The sequence below is a fragment of the Orcinus orca genome, chromosome 18 (genome assembly GCF_937001465.1).
Source record: "Orcinus orca chromosome 18, mOrcOrc1.1, whole genome shotgun sequence".
Taxonomy (NCBI): Eukaryota; Metazoa; Chordata; class Mammalia; order Artiodactyla; family Delphinidae; genus Orcinus; species Orcinus orca.
Window position 1 is genome coordinate 10,319,567 of NC_064576.1, and position 16,793 is coordinate 10,336,359.

A 16,793-nucleotide genomic window follows, 5' to 3' on the forward strand; every position below is an offset into this window, starting at 1 on the left:
TAAATGTAAGCTCTATGGGGGCAGGATTTTTTTTTAATCATTTTGTTCCCTGCTTAATACTCTAAATTTTCTAACTCAATTCTTATAATGATCAATAGGTAATTTTAAAAGACGTGATTATATTTAATATCTGTATCTGACTTTCTTATTCAGTAAGGAATGGAAGGCTACATCTTTAATGTAAGAAGAAAGATTTCAAACCAATAGCTAATGTACCCGTTGATGTTGAAACACTCAAGGCATTTGAGTTACTAAGGAATAAAACGAGTATATATCATTGCCACTACCCTCGAAATAGAACCTTTGTCATCAGAGATTTTAGAAAAAGAAAGTTAGGGAGGGACAACTAAAAGTTAATGAGCATCATGCTAAGTATTTAATATCTCATTTGACATTGACAAACACTCTTTCTTTAAGAACTGCTATTATCTCCACATTACAGGTGAGGAAACAGTCCAAGAGAGGCAAAATAATTTATCCTAAAATAGTAGCTAGGGATCAGCAAAACCAGGGAGAAATCCAAGTCTCTGGAACAAAAGGCTGTGCCCTTCAACATGAAACTATACTGGTAGTCCTAGCCAGTAGAACACAACAAGAAAAATAAATACTGGGCTGACCAAAAAGTTCGCTCAGGTTTTTCCATAAGCTCTTATGGAAAAACCCAAACAAACTTTTTCGCCAACCCAATATTACATCCCATACAAAGGAAGGCAGGGAGTTATTATTAGAAAATGTAGTGGTCACTTTAGTTGATTCCTCAACATCTATTTCACACCAGAAAATTAGTCCCAGACAAACGCGACAATCCAATTCCCTTTGCAGTGACTGGTTTAGGAATGGGATGAGTTCTTTCTGGTCAATGAGAACTGAGAAGTAGGTGGTTGGGTAACACTTGGGAGAGATTTCCTCACTTCTTAGGGACAGACACAATCTGGATTTGACTCCTAAAACATCTACAGCTATCCTGCTATCACAGCCTTCTGACAAAGCACAGAAGAAAGCAAGGCTAAGGAACTACAGAGAAGCGACATTAGCAGATGCACTTCCTGAGTCTTGTCCTTTCCGTTCTCTGAGCCTCCTGTTCAACAAAGATGTGTCGGTTTGAATAAGGGTTTCTGTTACTTGTACCCAAAAGCACCCCAAGTGATTGAGGAGGTTTTATGATTGCCCTTTTTGAAATCAAGTAAAAAGTTACTACAATGGCAGAGGTGGACCTGAACCAGAGTAAAGTAAGAGGAGGGTCGAAGATCAGAAAGGTGAATCCTGACCAGTGAACAACATTTGGATCTAAGGAAAACAGGCATTTTGACCAAAACTAAATGAAAGATTACTGAAACTAAATTTTTTTCTTTACTAGATTTTCCTCCAATCATTAGCAGTTAGTGAAACAAATTATTATACCAAACCACAATGCCAACAAAATAATTTTAGCTTCAAATAACATGAAGCAATTGTTTAACACAACTTTTAATGATTCATTTCTGTCAATAAAAGTGTTTAGGAAAAGAATGATTACAAAGAAAAATAACTCCATGCTAAGACAGTATGTATTTATGTAAAAACTTAATTCACTTCATTTACAGTCAAAGAAAAATTGTTATTGTTTCTGACATTAACTGTTCTCTTTTTCTAAAATACACTATCTTTTTACTATCCAAATACTATGGGTACATATTATTAAAGTTTTTTCCAAGTCATAAATGATGAAAGCGTAAAACCCATGGAGAAATTGGGAAAATAAGACCAGCAGCCAAAGCAAGCAGCACAAAGGAAGTGCTGCCGGCTCCTGGGTTTGGAGGCAGAAGAGTACGTGAGCACACCCATGACACAGCAACACGCAGCCACACCCGGAGGCCGACTTTGGACACCATTCCCCAGGCAATAGTGAAAACACGACTGTGAAGCCAAAATGTGAAGAGCCAACCACTTTACACCAGCCCTGGTGTCAGGGACCTCTTCAGCAAATAAGCAGAAATAGCTTCGGTTCACTTTTGCCTCAACAAGATTACGCTTTGTCCAAAAAGACCAGTATATTTTGTTAAACGTTATAGGTCTCTGGTGGTAGCAACTTTACGGTAAACTGGCCTACTAGATAAACGATAAGTTCAATAGAAAATAAATGTACCAAAAATAAAATAGTTGTTTGTTATATAGGTAATATGTGCACAATTATCTACATAACTGAACTTCTGGCCCACATATTTTATGAATCTAACTTCTCTCCAAGTTCTAAAGGGTAATGAATTCAACAGTAATATAAGAGGAGGAAGATTCTAGGAAGATGACAGAATAGGAAGCACCAAGAATCTCTCTCCCCACCTAGACAACAGTCACACTGGCAGAATCTGTCTGATATAACTCTTGTGGAACCTTCAGAAGAAGGCTTGGGGGTAACTGTGTTAACCTGTGGTCAACTTCAGCTTTAGCACAGCAGCAGCTCCCCATCCCCCACTCCCAGCCTCCTGGGTGCAACTGTGGGTGTGTTCACTAGAGCAGCCTGCACACAGCTTGTGGAAGCCAGGGTGGGCAGAACAGAACCCTGTCCTCCAAATACTAAGGATCTGTGCTCTGACTGCTAACTGCTGCTTCTGATCACAGAGGTGCAGACAGAAAGGCAGGCAGCCAGCTACTGCACCTCCCTCATTGTTGCAAGCACCTCCCCCTCTGACTGGAGTGACTTCCAGGAGATTTAAGGGTCTAGTGCTTCCCTAACCGCCCCCCCACCTTCATTTCCCCCGCCCCCTTTCAAGAGCTAGGCCTTAAAGGTTAAGACATCCAAAAACAACTGCATATACACGGAAAATTGGAAAGTGACTGCACATGCCCAGGGAAAGTCTAGGAAAAGACCAGAGAACACCTTAAGTTTACACCTCAGGCAGATCATTGGCACAGAGGCAGCCTACAATAATCAGAAAAACAAAAATGATAAACAAAGACAATAACATAAACCACTAAACCCTGAGGAAGGAGGAGAATCTGATTTCCAAAGTTACCACATCATTGGATTGACCAGTGTTCAACCAAAAAATCGGAAGTCATACAAATAAACAAGAACGTATGGCCTACTCAAAGGGGAAAAAAAAAAAAAAATCAACAGAACATATCCCTGAAAAAGACCTAATGGCAGATATATCAGACAAAGACTTTAAAACAACTATCTTAAAGATGCTAAAAGAACTAAAGGAAGATGTGGAGAAAGTCAAGAAAACAATGTGTAAACAAAATAAAAATATCAATAAAAAGACAGAAAACCTAAAAAGAAATGAAATTCTGGAGCTGAAAAGCACAATAATTGAAACGAAAAACTCACTAGAGTAATTCAAAGGCAGATCTGACCAGACAGAAGGAAAAAATCAGTCAACATGAAGACAGGACAACAGAATTATCAAGTCTGAAGAACAGAAAGAAAAAAGATCAAAGTAAAGTGAACAGAGCCTAAGGGTCCTGTGGGGATACCATCAAGTAGACCAACGTATACATTGTGAAAGTCCCAGAAGGAGAAAGAGAAAGGGGCAAAGAGGATATCTGAAGAAATAACAACCAAAAACTTTCCAAATTTGATGACAGACATGAACATAAACATTCAAAAAGCTCAACAAACTCCAGATAAGATGAACTCCAAGACCCACACCAAGACACATAGTCAAATCTTCAAAAGCTGAAGACAGAATCTTGGAAGAGAGGAACGAATTTTCAAGTACAAATAAGATTATCAGCAGATTTCTCATCAGAAACTCTGCAGGCCAGAGGCAGTGGGCTGATATATTCAAAGTGCTAAAAGAAAAAAACCCATCAACCAAGAATCCTAAATCCAGCAAAAACGTCCTTCAAAAGTGAGGCAGAAGTTAACACCTTCCCAGATAAACAAAAGCTGAAGGAGTCTGTGACAACTAGACCTGCCCTACAAAAATTGCTAAAGGAAGTCCAGCAGGGTGGAACGAAAGGACACTAGACAGTACTAAGAAACCACATGAAGAAATAAGTATCTCAGTAAAGACAAATACATGGACAATCATAAAAGCTAGTATTATTGTAACAATAGCTTGTAACTCCACTTTTTGTTCTCTATATGATTTAAGGGTCTAATGCATTTTAAAAATTATTAAAGTGAAAGCTAGTGTCATCTTAACTTTGTTTTGTTTTCTACATAATTTAAGAGACTAATGCATTTAAAATAATTATTGGTTTATAGTTTTGGACATAGACTGTATAAAGGTGTAATTCTGTAATGTCAACACCTGCACCCAGGCAATCGCTGATCTTTTTTCTGTCTTTTATACTTCCATCCTTCCTAGAAATTACAAATAAATGAAACTACATTATATAGTCTTCTCTAACTGGTTTCTTCCTCTTAGCATGATTTTCTTTTTAGGTTTATGCATGTAGATGCACGTATCAGTACTGCATTTCTTTTTATTGCTAAACAGTATTCCGTTGTATGGATATACCACATTTATTTTTCTACTCACCATTTGATGTACATTATTCTCCCGGGTGTGTGGTGGTGTACCACTGTGATTTTAGTTTATATTTTTCTAATGATTAATGATGTTAAACATCTTTTCATGGACTTATTTGCCATTCATATAACTTCGTTGTAAAAGAGTCTATGCCAAATCTTCTATTTTTTTTTAATTCAGTTGTTTGGCTCATTTTTTAATTCTAAGAATTATTTATACATTATAGATTCAAGTCCTTTATTGGACATGTATCTCTGAATACATTCTGCATTTGTTATACTGTTTTATAATATTCTTGATGGTGTTTTTAAGAGCAGTTATTTTGCATATATTTTAAATTCACTATAATAGAAATTTTAAATGTGCTTTCAAAGAGTAGTGAATAAAGAGAAGAAACAGTCACAACATAATATGAAATTTTAAAAAGTAAAATTCAAATGACATTTCCAGTATGACTCTAATTATGTAGGGTATATACACTACAAGTATGGATATGTATAAACATACACACATATATACTTGGAAAGGAATATATTAAAATATTAAAAGTGGTTATTGCAGGATTATAGGAAATTTTTATTCTTTTATTTATCTTTTCTTCTTTTATTTTTTAAAACTTCTTCAGATTCTTACCAATGTTAAGTCAGCACTCTCTGAAAATAACTAGAATACACTGCTTAAAGATCAAACCAGTTCATCATTAGCTATACTCAGGACTTCTGAAATAGTCAAGATCCAAGTAACACCTGAAGATAAAGGAATAAAGATATGAATATTGTATTTACCAAAAAAAAATAAAAATATTATTCATACAAGGTATGATTCTGGCTTTAAAGCAACAGCTTAGATCTCTCCTACACACACATCACTCCAAAACAGCACAGTCCAACAAAGCTTGACAGAAATACTACAGTGACGATGGAAAGGTTCTTTCTGTTACCTGATACAGTAGCCACTGACCACGGTACAGTAGTGGCTATGGAGCACTGCAAGTGTGGGTAGTGACTATACTGACACTGACATTGAAATGTGACTGAGAAACTGAGTTTTTAATTTAATTCAAACAGGCACACATGGCTAGTGGCTTCCACACTGGGGAGCACGACTTTAGGGGGAAAACAAACAAACCAACCAGATTCCTGGCTCTACTGACCATTTTCCTCCTCCTTCCACTCATTCAGTAATTTACAGAAATTCAATATCCTCTCATCTCTCCCTAGACAGTCACCAAATTAACTTCAAAAAAAGATCATACATTAAGCTTTTTGTACTTTCCCTTGAGGATAAGAACAAATGAAAAGTACTGGTTACTTGGGATTCGTCCCAAGTTCACAAGAATGGTTCAACATATGCAAATCAATCAATGTGATACACCACATAAAATAAAGACAAAAAACACATAATCATCTCAATAGATACAGAAAAAGCATTTGACAAAATTCAACATCCATTCATGATAAAAACTTACCAAAATGGGTATAGATGGAACATATCTCAACATAATAAAAGCTATTTATGACAAACCCACAGCCAATATACTACTCAACGGTGAAAAGCTTAAGGCCTTCCCACTAAAATCTGGAATAAGACAAGGATGCCCACTCTCGCCTCTTCTATTCAACATAGAATCGAAGTCCTAGCCACAGCAATCAGACAAGAAAAAGAAATAGAACGTATCCAAATTGGAAGGAAAGAGGTAAAACTGTCACTATATGCAGATGACATGATACTATTTTATACATATAGAAAACCCTAAAGACTCCACACAAAAACTACTAGAACTGATAAACGAATTCAGCAAGGAAGCAGGATACAAGATTAACATACAGAAATTGGTTGCATTTCTTTACACTAACAGTGAAATATCAGAAAGGGAATGTAAAAACAACAGTATCTTTTAAAAATCACACTCCCCAAAATAAAATGCTTAGGAATAAACCTGACCAAGGAGGTGAAAGACTTATACACTGAGAACTACAGAACATTAATAAAGTAAACTGAAGATGAATCAAAGAAATGGAAAGATATCCCAGGACCTTGAATTGGAAGAATTAATATCATTAAAATGGCCATACTACCCAAAGCAATCTACAGATTTAATGGGATCCCTATCAAATTACTCATGATATTTTTCACAGAACTAGAACAAATAATCCTAAAATTTATATGGAACCATAAAAGACCCAGAGAATTGCCAAAGCAATCCTGAAGAAAAAGAACAAAGCAGGAGGCATAACCCTCCCAGACTTCAGACACTACTACAAAAGCTACAGTAATCAAAATGGTGTGGTATTGGCATAAAAACAGACATATGGATCAAGAGAACAGAATAGAGAGCCCAGAAATAAACCCACACACCTACAGCCAATTAATCTTTGACAAAGAAGGCAAGAATATACAATGGAAAAAAGAAGATCCTTCAGCCAGTGGTGTCGGGAAAGTTGGACAGCCGCATGTCAATCAATGAAGTTAGAACACACCCTCACACCATATACAAAAATAAACTCAAAATGGCTTAAGGACTTAAACATAAGACATGACACCACAAAACTCCTAGAAGAGGTCACAGGCCAAACATTCTCTGACATAAATCATAGCAATGTTTTCTTAGGTCAGTCTCCTAAGGCAATAGAAATAAAAACAGAAATAAAAAATGGGACCTAATCAAACTTACAAGCTTTTGCACAGCAAGGGAAACCATAAACAAAATGAAAAGACAACCTACAGAATGGGAGAAGATGTTTGCAAACTATGCGACCGACAAGGGCTTAATTTCCAAAATATACAAACAGTTCATACAGCCCAACAACAACAACAAAAACAGCCCAATCGAAAAATGAGCAGAAGACTTAAATAGACATTTCTCCAAAGAAGAAACACAGACGGCCAATAAGCACAGAAAAAGATGTTCAATGTCACTAATTATTAGAGAAATGCAAATCAAAACTACAATGAGGTACCACCTCACACCAGTCAGAACAAATAATGGAGAGGGTGTGGAGAAAAGGGAACCCTCCTACACTGTTGGTGGGAATGTAAGTTGGTGCAGCGGTTATGGAAAACAGTATGAAGGTTCCACAGGAAACTAACAACAGAATTACCATATGATCCAGCAATCTCACTCCTGGGCATATATCCAGACAAAACTCTTATTCAAAAAGATACATGCTCCCTCCCCTATATTCATAGCAGCACTATTCACAATAGCCGAGACATGGAAACAAGCTGAATTTCCATTGACAGATGAATGGATAGATGCAGATTTGCAGCAACTTGGATGCAACTAGAGATTATCATACTAAGTGAAGTAAATCAGAAAAAGAAAGACAAATACCATATAATATCACTTATATGTGGAATTTAAAATATGACACAAATGAACCTACTTATGAAACAGAAGCAGACTCATAAACATAAAGAACAGACGTGGTTGCCAAGGGGGAGGGGGCTGGAGAGGGATGGAGTGGAAGGTGGGGGTGAGCAGGCATAAGCTTTTATATACAGGATGGATAAACAACAAGGTCCTACTCTATAGCACAGGGAACTGTATTCAATATCCTATGATGGAGAAGAACATTTAAAAAAAGAATGTATATATATATGTATAACTAAATCACTTTGCGGTACCGCAGAAATTATCACAACATTGTACATCAACTATACTCCAATAAAAATTTTAAAAAAGAGAAGTTCCGGTTACTCAGATTTTCTGAGTACAACCACATTAGCCACGAATATATTGCCTGAGACCAATTTAGTTTTCCTTCTACCTAATTCTTTGGGAGTAACCTGAGTTTCTGATCTGTGCTCTTCAGAGCTGCTCAGTCACCTGCCATCTTTTTTCTAATCTTTATTCTTCCTCTTGAGGAAAAGTAAAAAGAAAGGAAAAGGACTTGACGTAACACAATTTTATCAACTGCCTCTCTAGCAAGTAATGGACTATACTTGCTAAGTAGGATTACTCTAGCAAGTGCACAGACATTCATAATAAATAATCCTGTCACTCAGAAGCATGAATGTCACAATGATTTTTTTTACTTGCCCGGGTATAAAGCATGTTTTCCCTTTTGCTTAGGTTATTAGGAAGCTAAAAGGTACACTTAGGGCTCACATATAACTAACTCAATCTGTTGTTAATTCTTTCTTATAGCTTATAAACAAGTTTCTTATATACATATTTTTAACTGTTCAGGTCATTTCCTAAAGTTTAGTACTATAACACTTCTCAAAACATTTTTCCAGTAAGAAAACAAAAGTAATAAATACAAATTACTTGAACAGATTTCCTATAAGGTTTCAGAGTACTTTCTCCAATAATGTCCAAATTTTTCTGCTCATTTATTGTTTTAAATGATCTCACATACCTTGAATTTTCATCTTCTTGAAAATGATGTGCTCTTAATTGGGATGCCACAAACAAGGATGAAGCTATTGCCAATAACTGGTTTCTCTCATTCTCTGTTAACTGGTGTCCTGAGGGAAATCAATCAATCAGTCAATCAATCACACACATAATGCTAACATCTATGCTTCTATATTACAGAGTTATTAGTCATTCAAACAAGTATTTTATCAAGCATCTCTTATGGAGCTAGTGTTGTACCAGACACTGGGCTGTGCCAGAGGGAAAGGAGGGAGCAAGATGGTTCAAATACCCCTGCTCATTGGAAGTTTATAGTCCAATTTGGGAAAGAAGATATTAAACAGATGCACAGAACAAAACAATTGCAAATAAGAAAACTACTCCCAGAGATCTCTGGGAAAAACTTAGGGCTCCTCATATCTGCTTCTCCTTATCACTCCCCACCCCAAATTTTACTTCTAAGAGAGAGAGAGGATAAAATGAGGAAAAGGAGTGTTGCCGGTCAAGGACAGTGGCTGGGCCATGTTTTCTAATGTGAAGGACTAAAGGAAAATAAATACGTGATCCTCTTGCCTCTATACTTACAGTCAGGGTATGAATCCCAGTCAATCAACCAAACAACCAATCGATTTCTCTCTCTCTCTCTTTAATTCACTCTTCTTACCATAATACAGCTGCACCTGGGGGCAGTGGTCTAGCCTGACAAACCCGGGGAAGACTCCCTGGTCTGGCTGAGTGTGGTGCAGCGGGGAAATCTGTTCTATGTGCATAATAATTCCTCAAGAAGTATGTGAATCAAGGCAGAACTGGATACTCCAGGGTCTGCCAGCTAACACATCCCCTTGAGTGCTCTGTAATCTCACCACAACTTCTAACACTATTTATTTACTACCATGCTATATACAGATAATAGAGTTTATTAGATGGTACAGTATAGGCAATTTGAGTGCTGGATCATCAGTACTAAGATGCTACTTGTACAATTCAAAGAAGAAAAAACGATCAGGTAGTTATTTATCAGAAAGAAATGAAGTAATTTCAATACTATGTCTTAAAAAATTATTCAAAACAGAAATAAGACTAAAAATATTCACAACTAGAATATAAAGACTTTCCAGATCGGCAGCACATTTTTCTATGGAGAGGTGTTCCATGAAAATGAAAGGTGCAGTGTTTCATGACACTGAAGGGTTAGGAAAGCCCCAGTGACCCATTCTTCGAGACAAACCTAGGAGCACCATAAACTGTAACACCAATGTGGGACGTCTCGTTGGTCTGGGAATTCAGTAACAGAACCCTCAGTGGCCTAATAAACCACATTCCTACAGGCTTTGAAAAGTTCCTAATCATCCCCAACACTGAAGCAGTGATGGAAACATTCCATATGCTTCCATAATAAACTACCCTACGTGAGGATTACAGAAATTTGGTCTGTCTTCTCAAAAACATACCATCTACACAAGAGCTGTTCTCAAAGTATGGCCTGCGGATTACTGGGAGTCCCCAAGAGCCCCTTGTGAACCTAACTGGAATTATATAATTCTTCAGTAATTTCCTCAAAAAGTATTTTCTTCAGTAATTTCCCTTTTCGAGGAAATCTCTCTTTTCACACTGACACATGAGGGATATCTTAGTTGGGTATAGTACTCTTGGAACAAGTTCTTTCCTATGGAACAGATACTCAGTTTAAGGTTTTCTAATCTCCAGTGAGTCTGAAGATGATTTCATTCTACATTCTTTGCATATAACTTTTTTCTTTCTAGAAGCTTTAAAAAGTTTTTTGTTCTTGATAAGCCTAGAATAGTTACTCTTTTTCATTAATCCTGTCTGAAACTCAGTGAGTCTTTCCAACAACATCTCAAGTCTTTCTTAAGAACAGTGAAAAAAAAAAATCTCCCTTAATATTTCTTTTAAAATTAACCTTTCCTTGTCGATTTTATTTCATGAAACCCTTACTATTTACACATACAATCTCTTGGCACTTCTCTCTACATCTCTCATAATTTCGCACATTTCATTCTCTCTACCTTTCTGCTACATATTTTGAGATACTTCTTCCATGTATTTTTTTGGGTCACTGTAATTTTGTTCTTAGCAGTCCTTTCACTTTGCTGAAATGTTTCATTTCTAAAACTCACAGTTTTTTGTACTCCTCTAATACCTTTAAGTGTTCTCACAATTTTTCTGTCAGCGCAGTCATCTCCCTCCCATACCTGCAGGTCTAAAACTGAATACTTGCTGTCTTCAGGGCTTCTTCTAGGTCTCCCTCCCTAGATAGGTAATCTTCTTCCTTTGTATGCAAATGACTCTGTTTGCTCCCAATAGTCAGGTCAAAGTATAGGCGGGGGTTTGCTGGTAAATGTTTAATAACCAACTGGGATGTGAAGGAAGAAGTGCGGTAGTGTGCAGCATTTGCCAATTTCCTTACTGTACTTTCTCCAAGGCTGATTTCAAACCACCAACATCACATCAAAAATGGATTAGGAAGAGATACACACAGTGGCTCTCCTGAGGCAGTATGACAGTCCCTACACCTACGGAAGAGAGTCCTTGGAGAGGTGTTTCAATAGTCTACACCACCTCGTCCTTGAAGCCATCCTTGATTCCCCAAATTGCAACTAGTTTCTTTTTTCTCTGCTTCAAGACACTTTGCTTGTATCTTCACCTTAGCACTTCTTTTATTCTGTCCTGTAGTGTAGTTAGTTCTTTACCTGTTTATTTCCCTAATGATATAACCACTTTAAGGACAGGGAAAATATATTATTTCTCTTTGATTTTCTTCTAGAGTCTACACCAATTATTTGTTGAATGATTTTAAAGACTGAATTTTTAAAGGCAACACTTCAGTCACATATTTACCACTTTTAAAGGTACAGAAATACTTGACTAAATTCAAAGGGAAAAAATAAAGAGAAGTGTAATTAACAGTAGACTTCTTGTGCTAAATCAAAGTTGTCTAAACATTCCACAACGAAGAGAAAGATAATTCTAGTGATTTCTTTTGATGGGGCTGGTGGTTCAAGTTTAGCAAGGCAGCAAAGAAATAAGTCCAAAATGTCCATTCTAGGCTATCTGAAATTATACTTCTTAAAATATCTTCTTCTTCAATTTTTCCCTTTATTTCAAAATCAAAGTATCTACTTCTCCATTTCCCATTTATTTTTCAGAATCAAAGGAAAATACCTTTTCAACATCAGCATCTAATAAGTTGACATGAAGAACAAATTCTTGTGTATTCTATTTTTAAAGTTTAGACACAATCATTTCAAGGTTCAGTCTAAGAGACTTTAGTAACACTGCACTAGTCTACAAATAAACTTGGGATAATATACATATATAATAAAAAAATTTAATGCAGTCATAAAAACAGGCACTTGCCTATGAATAGTGTCTAGGATAGCTGGACAGATGGGAAGCAGATGGGTAATCCCAAAGGGGCAAAATGACTCCGCCTCAAACATATGGATAAGATCCTGGATTAACTTCAGTTGCCACTTCCTGCTGTCTCTTTCAGGCACATATATCAAACAATCAAAGATGATACAGTTTAATATATCTAAGACATGCTCTGGGGAAAAATCGGGAAGGAGAAATACAGTAATCTGAAGAAGAAGAACAAGAGGTAGTAGCCATTCAGAGAAGAAAGAACTGACATGAAAATAATATGAAGGAATAAAATAAGCAGTAGACATTAAGAATGGCAAATATAGGTGTGTACTTTTAAATTGTCATATCGTACATATTGTACAGACAATATGACACATACAGCATACTCTGAAAACTTCTGTGGTTTATGAATTTGAATCCTAGCACAACTGAATGAGTACTGAAACAGAAGTTGAAACCACTAAGTTAAACACTAAGTTTAATTTCTGGCTTTATTATATTACTGGTCACTTAGCCTTATCAGTCTTTCTGGGCTTTGGTTTCCTCACATGTAAAATGAAGGGTGAGACTAAAAATTGCTAAAAGCCTTCTAACAACTTATAACAATTTAAAAATTGTTATGCATAAGAAACAGAATTATGGTGTCTGTGCTGATAACTGCCTGCCAAAAAAAGAAATGTAATATTTAAGTTTATTACAGCAAACTGCAATATTCGGTTTTAAGAAAACTTCTGAGTTCTCTTGAGAATTTGGAACATTTTCAATTGCTGCTAAATGTATAGCACATAGTACCCAACTCCAATTAGAAATTTTAAATGCTCCATTTTCTTTTCCATGGTAATGGGATATAATACCAAATATGCATAAACACATGTATAAATGTGTGTATGTATATATAAATACCCATGCACACATACAATATGTGTGTTCTAAAGGTTCCCTTAAGTTTTTTGTTTTGTTTTGCGGTACGCGGGCCTCTCACTGTTGTGGCCTCTCCCGTTGCAGAGCACAGGCTCCGGACGCGCAGGCTCAGCTGCCATGGCTCACGGGCCCAGCCGCTCCGCGGCATGTGGAATCTTCCCAGACCGGGGCAAGAACCCGTGTCCCCTGCATCGTCAGGCAGACTCTCAACCACTGCGCCACCAGGGAAGCCCTCCCTTAAGTTTTGACCTGTTCTCTCCTTCTGCCTACTGTTTCATGTAAGCCAGGCAGACACAAAAGCACATGGAAATCTGAGTCCATTTCACAACCGACAATAACTTTTAATTAAAACTTTGGAAAGGACAAGAAGCCAAAATGTTAGGATCAAAATAAAACCAATTTGTAATCTGGACACATGTACAGTTAAGTAAAAATAGTCAAGGTAATACCTTCTCACCCATACTATGAACAAGATTCTTTTCCCTTACTAAAAACCATTGAATTGTACACTTTTAATTGTATGGTGTGTGAATCATATCTCAGTAAAGCCATGATAAAAATAAAAAGAATCATCTAAATCAAAAAAAATAAAAAAGATTATTTTCCTTAATTCAACAAATATTTATTTAATGTCTGTTTTAGTTGCTAGTGAAACAATAAAAAGCAGTAACATTAAGTGGTTCCTGGCTTCATGCAACCAACAGATATTAATGAAATAATCACACAAGAACAAAAGTGCAATCATGTTAAGGTTGTCATTTATATTTTTAAAAATTCAAAAATTCAGGAAAAAGAACCTGATGATTCATTAGTCTCTGTTTTAAGTTCCGAAATAAAACACATTCTTTATTTTTCTTGGTACTAATGATAAAGCCCTGTAACACTAAAGTTGTGAAAGAACAATCAAATCAGTAATCTCCAGTTATTCTTATGAAAACTGTATTATAAATTCTGATGTAATAAGTTGCTCTGTAAATGTATTCAGTGAAGCTGACCTGAATCTATATACAGCTCCTAAAATGAAGGAGTCATTTTATATACTAAAACACATTAAATGGATATAAAGAACACTTAAAATTTGTGAGAGAAGACCTAATCTTCATACGTCCCCAAGCTCATTAGAAATATATGTAGAGGGCTTCCCTGGTGGTGCAGTGGTTGAGAGTCTGCCTGACGATGCAGGGGACACAGGCTCGTGTCCCGGTCCGGGAAGATCCCGCATACCGCGGAGCGGCTGGGCCCGTTGCCCATGGCCGCTCAGCCTGCGCGTAACATTTCTGGTAAGTCTCACGTTAAGTCCTGTCAGTGTCTTAACACCATGTTAACCACATTTTCAATGCGCACTCAAGGGTTTTCTCTCTCACTTAATGAGCAATTTTTCTACTACCTGGAAACACTCACTGATAACTTTGCAGTGCTAAGTTTCACAGTCCACTCATTACTTTATTCAAAACTCATTTTTCAGAATAAAGCCATCATCTTCTTAGACATCTCCATTTTCATTAATAGGAATAGCACCTAGTAGTCTGAAATTTTCCGTGCTAATTTTCATAAAGATACACTTTTAATATTAAAGAAGAGTTCCTGTATACACTCCTATCAGTGAGGAATACAAACATCTATTAACTTTCAGAAACACAACATTCCACATACTAGTTGAATTTCTCACTCAACAAAATTACAGATTATTACACATTCATGAGTCACTCATGAATACTCAAAATCATGAATGTCTATAGTCTAGGATACTCTAAGTATATCAATAAATCAAGTACAATATAGGCCCAAGGCCCTAATTTCAGAATAAAGTATACACTGTAATAAAGTATAAAAAATAATAACTTTAATACACTAAAATACTTCAATATATACAAACCTTTAAAGCCATCAGGATACACATCAGAAAGAAATTTAGTGTTGATGTCTCCTTTTACAAAGCGTGAGTTGATTATCACCTCTCGAAGTAATGCAATATTATGTGTAACACCTAAAAATAAAATGATAACAGGCTGAATTAAAAACAATGAGTCTGTTAAAAATCTAACTCCTATTATCTGGAGAAATTTATCATCAGTGTCCTATGGCCTAGCAAAAAACCATGCAAGATTACTCATCTCCTTGATTTCAACTGACAACAAAAAATGTCTAAACTTGAGGCAGGAATAAAACTCTGAATGCAAATTTAAGAAATTCAGTGGGAAAATCAATGTATTTTCAATAAATGTTAGAACTACTAGATACACATTTGGGAAAAACAGAAAGTGAACCTCAACCCTAATTCACAGCATACATAAAAATTGACTCAAATTGGGTCACAAAACTAAAACTATAAGACTTATAGAAGGAAATCAGGAGAAAAATCTGTTACCCTGAGGTAGGGAACAGATTCTTAGATAGTACACAAAACCCATGAACCATAAAAAGAATATCAACAAATTATACTCCATCAAAATTTAAAAGTCTGCTCTTCAAAGGATGTAATTAAGAAAATGAAATGGCAAGCCACAGAGAAAATATTCACAACACATATCTCAAATAAAGAACTTGTATCTGGTATATATAAAGAATGCTAACAATATAAAAATAAGATGACAAGCAAACCAGGTGAGAAAAGATAGGCAAAAGATCTAAGGAGACATTTCACAAAATATATACAAATGGCCAGTAAGCACAGGAAAAGACATTCAACATCACCGTCAAAGAAATACAATGGGATATACCCAAGCACCAATTTAAGTGGTTAAAGGTTAAAAGACAGATAATACTAAGTGTCGGCAAGAATGTGGAACAAGTGGAACTGTCACCACCTGTGTGGGTGACAGGGAATAAATTGGTAGATTTTACAGTTTACTTCCACTTTGGACTGTCTGGCAGTTTCTTTAAAAGTTAAACATATACTCACCATATGATTCAGACAATTCACTCCTAAGTATTTACCCATGTTAAAATAAAAGCATATGCCTATACAAACACACGCAGAGGTTAGCAGCTTTATTTGCAAAGTCAAAAACTGGAAACAATCTAAATGTCCATCAACAGTGAATGGATTAACAAAATGTGGTTTGTCCATATAATGGAAATCTACTCAGCAATAAAAGGAAGTAAGTCCCCCAATACACATAACAAGGATGAATCTCAAAATATTATGCTGAATTAAAGAAGCAAGACCAAAAACAATGCATACTGAATGCAACCTACAGAAAGTGGATCATGTGGCTGCATTAGGACAGGGTTGGAGAGAGGGTGGAGAGGCAAAGGCCATGAGGAAACTTTGGGAGATGACAAAAATGTTCAGTATTTTGATTGTGGTGATGGTTTCACAGGTGTATACATGCATATGTCAAAGCTCATCAAATTGAATACTTTAAATATGAGTTTATTATATGTCAAGTGTACTTCAAAATAAGTAGAAAAGGAGAAGGGGGGCTGGGGCGGGGGGCAGGGGCAGTGGGACGGGAGGGGAGGAGGGAAAGGGAGACGACAAAGAGGACGAGAAGAAGAAAAAAGCCTGTGATCAAGTAGGAAAAACTGAGCCTAGTACACAATGACTATTCCAAAGTAAAGTTTAAATAGGTAACTACCACAAGAGGGATATGAATGGTACGAGGAGGATTCTGTGATATAGAAAGACTTTATGAAGGGAGTAGATTACAAAGATATTA

The 16,793-nt window shown here is 36.3% G+C and overlaps 1 protein-coding gene across 10 annotated transcripts in view; it reads right to left on the bottom strand.

Annotated features, from left to right (window-relative positions):
* PCCA (propionyl-CoA carboxylase subunit alpha) overlaps positions 1–16,793 on the bottom strand; it is a 385,988-nt gene that overhangs the window by 174,056 nt on the left and 195,139 nt on the right. For all 10 annotated transcript variants that reach the window (XM_033435088.2, XM_049701173.1, XM_049701172.1 and 7 more), the window contains 2 exons: positions 15,008–15,118; positions 8,825–8,933 (listed from right to left, as the gene is read on the bottom strand). In XM_033435088.2, the coding sequence (XP_033290979.1) occupies positions 8,825–8,933; positions 15,008–15,118 (220 nt within the window). The remainder of the gene's footprint in view (positions 1–8,824; positions 8,934–15,007; positions 15,119–16,793) is intronic.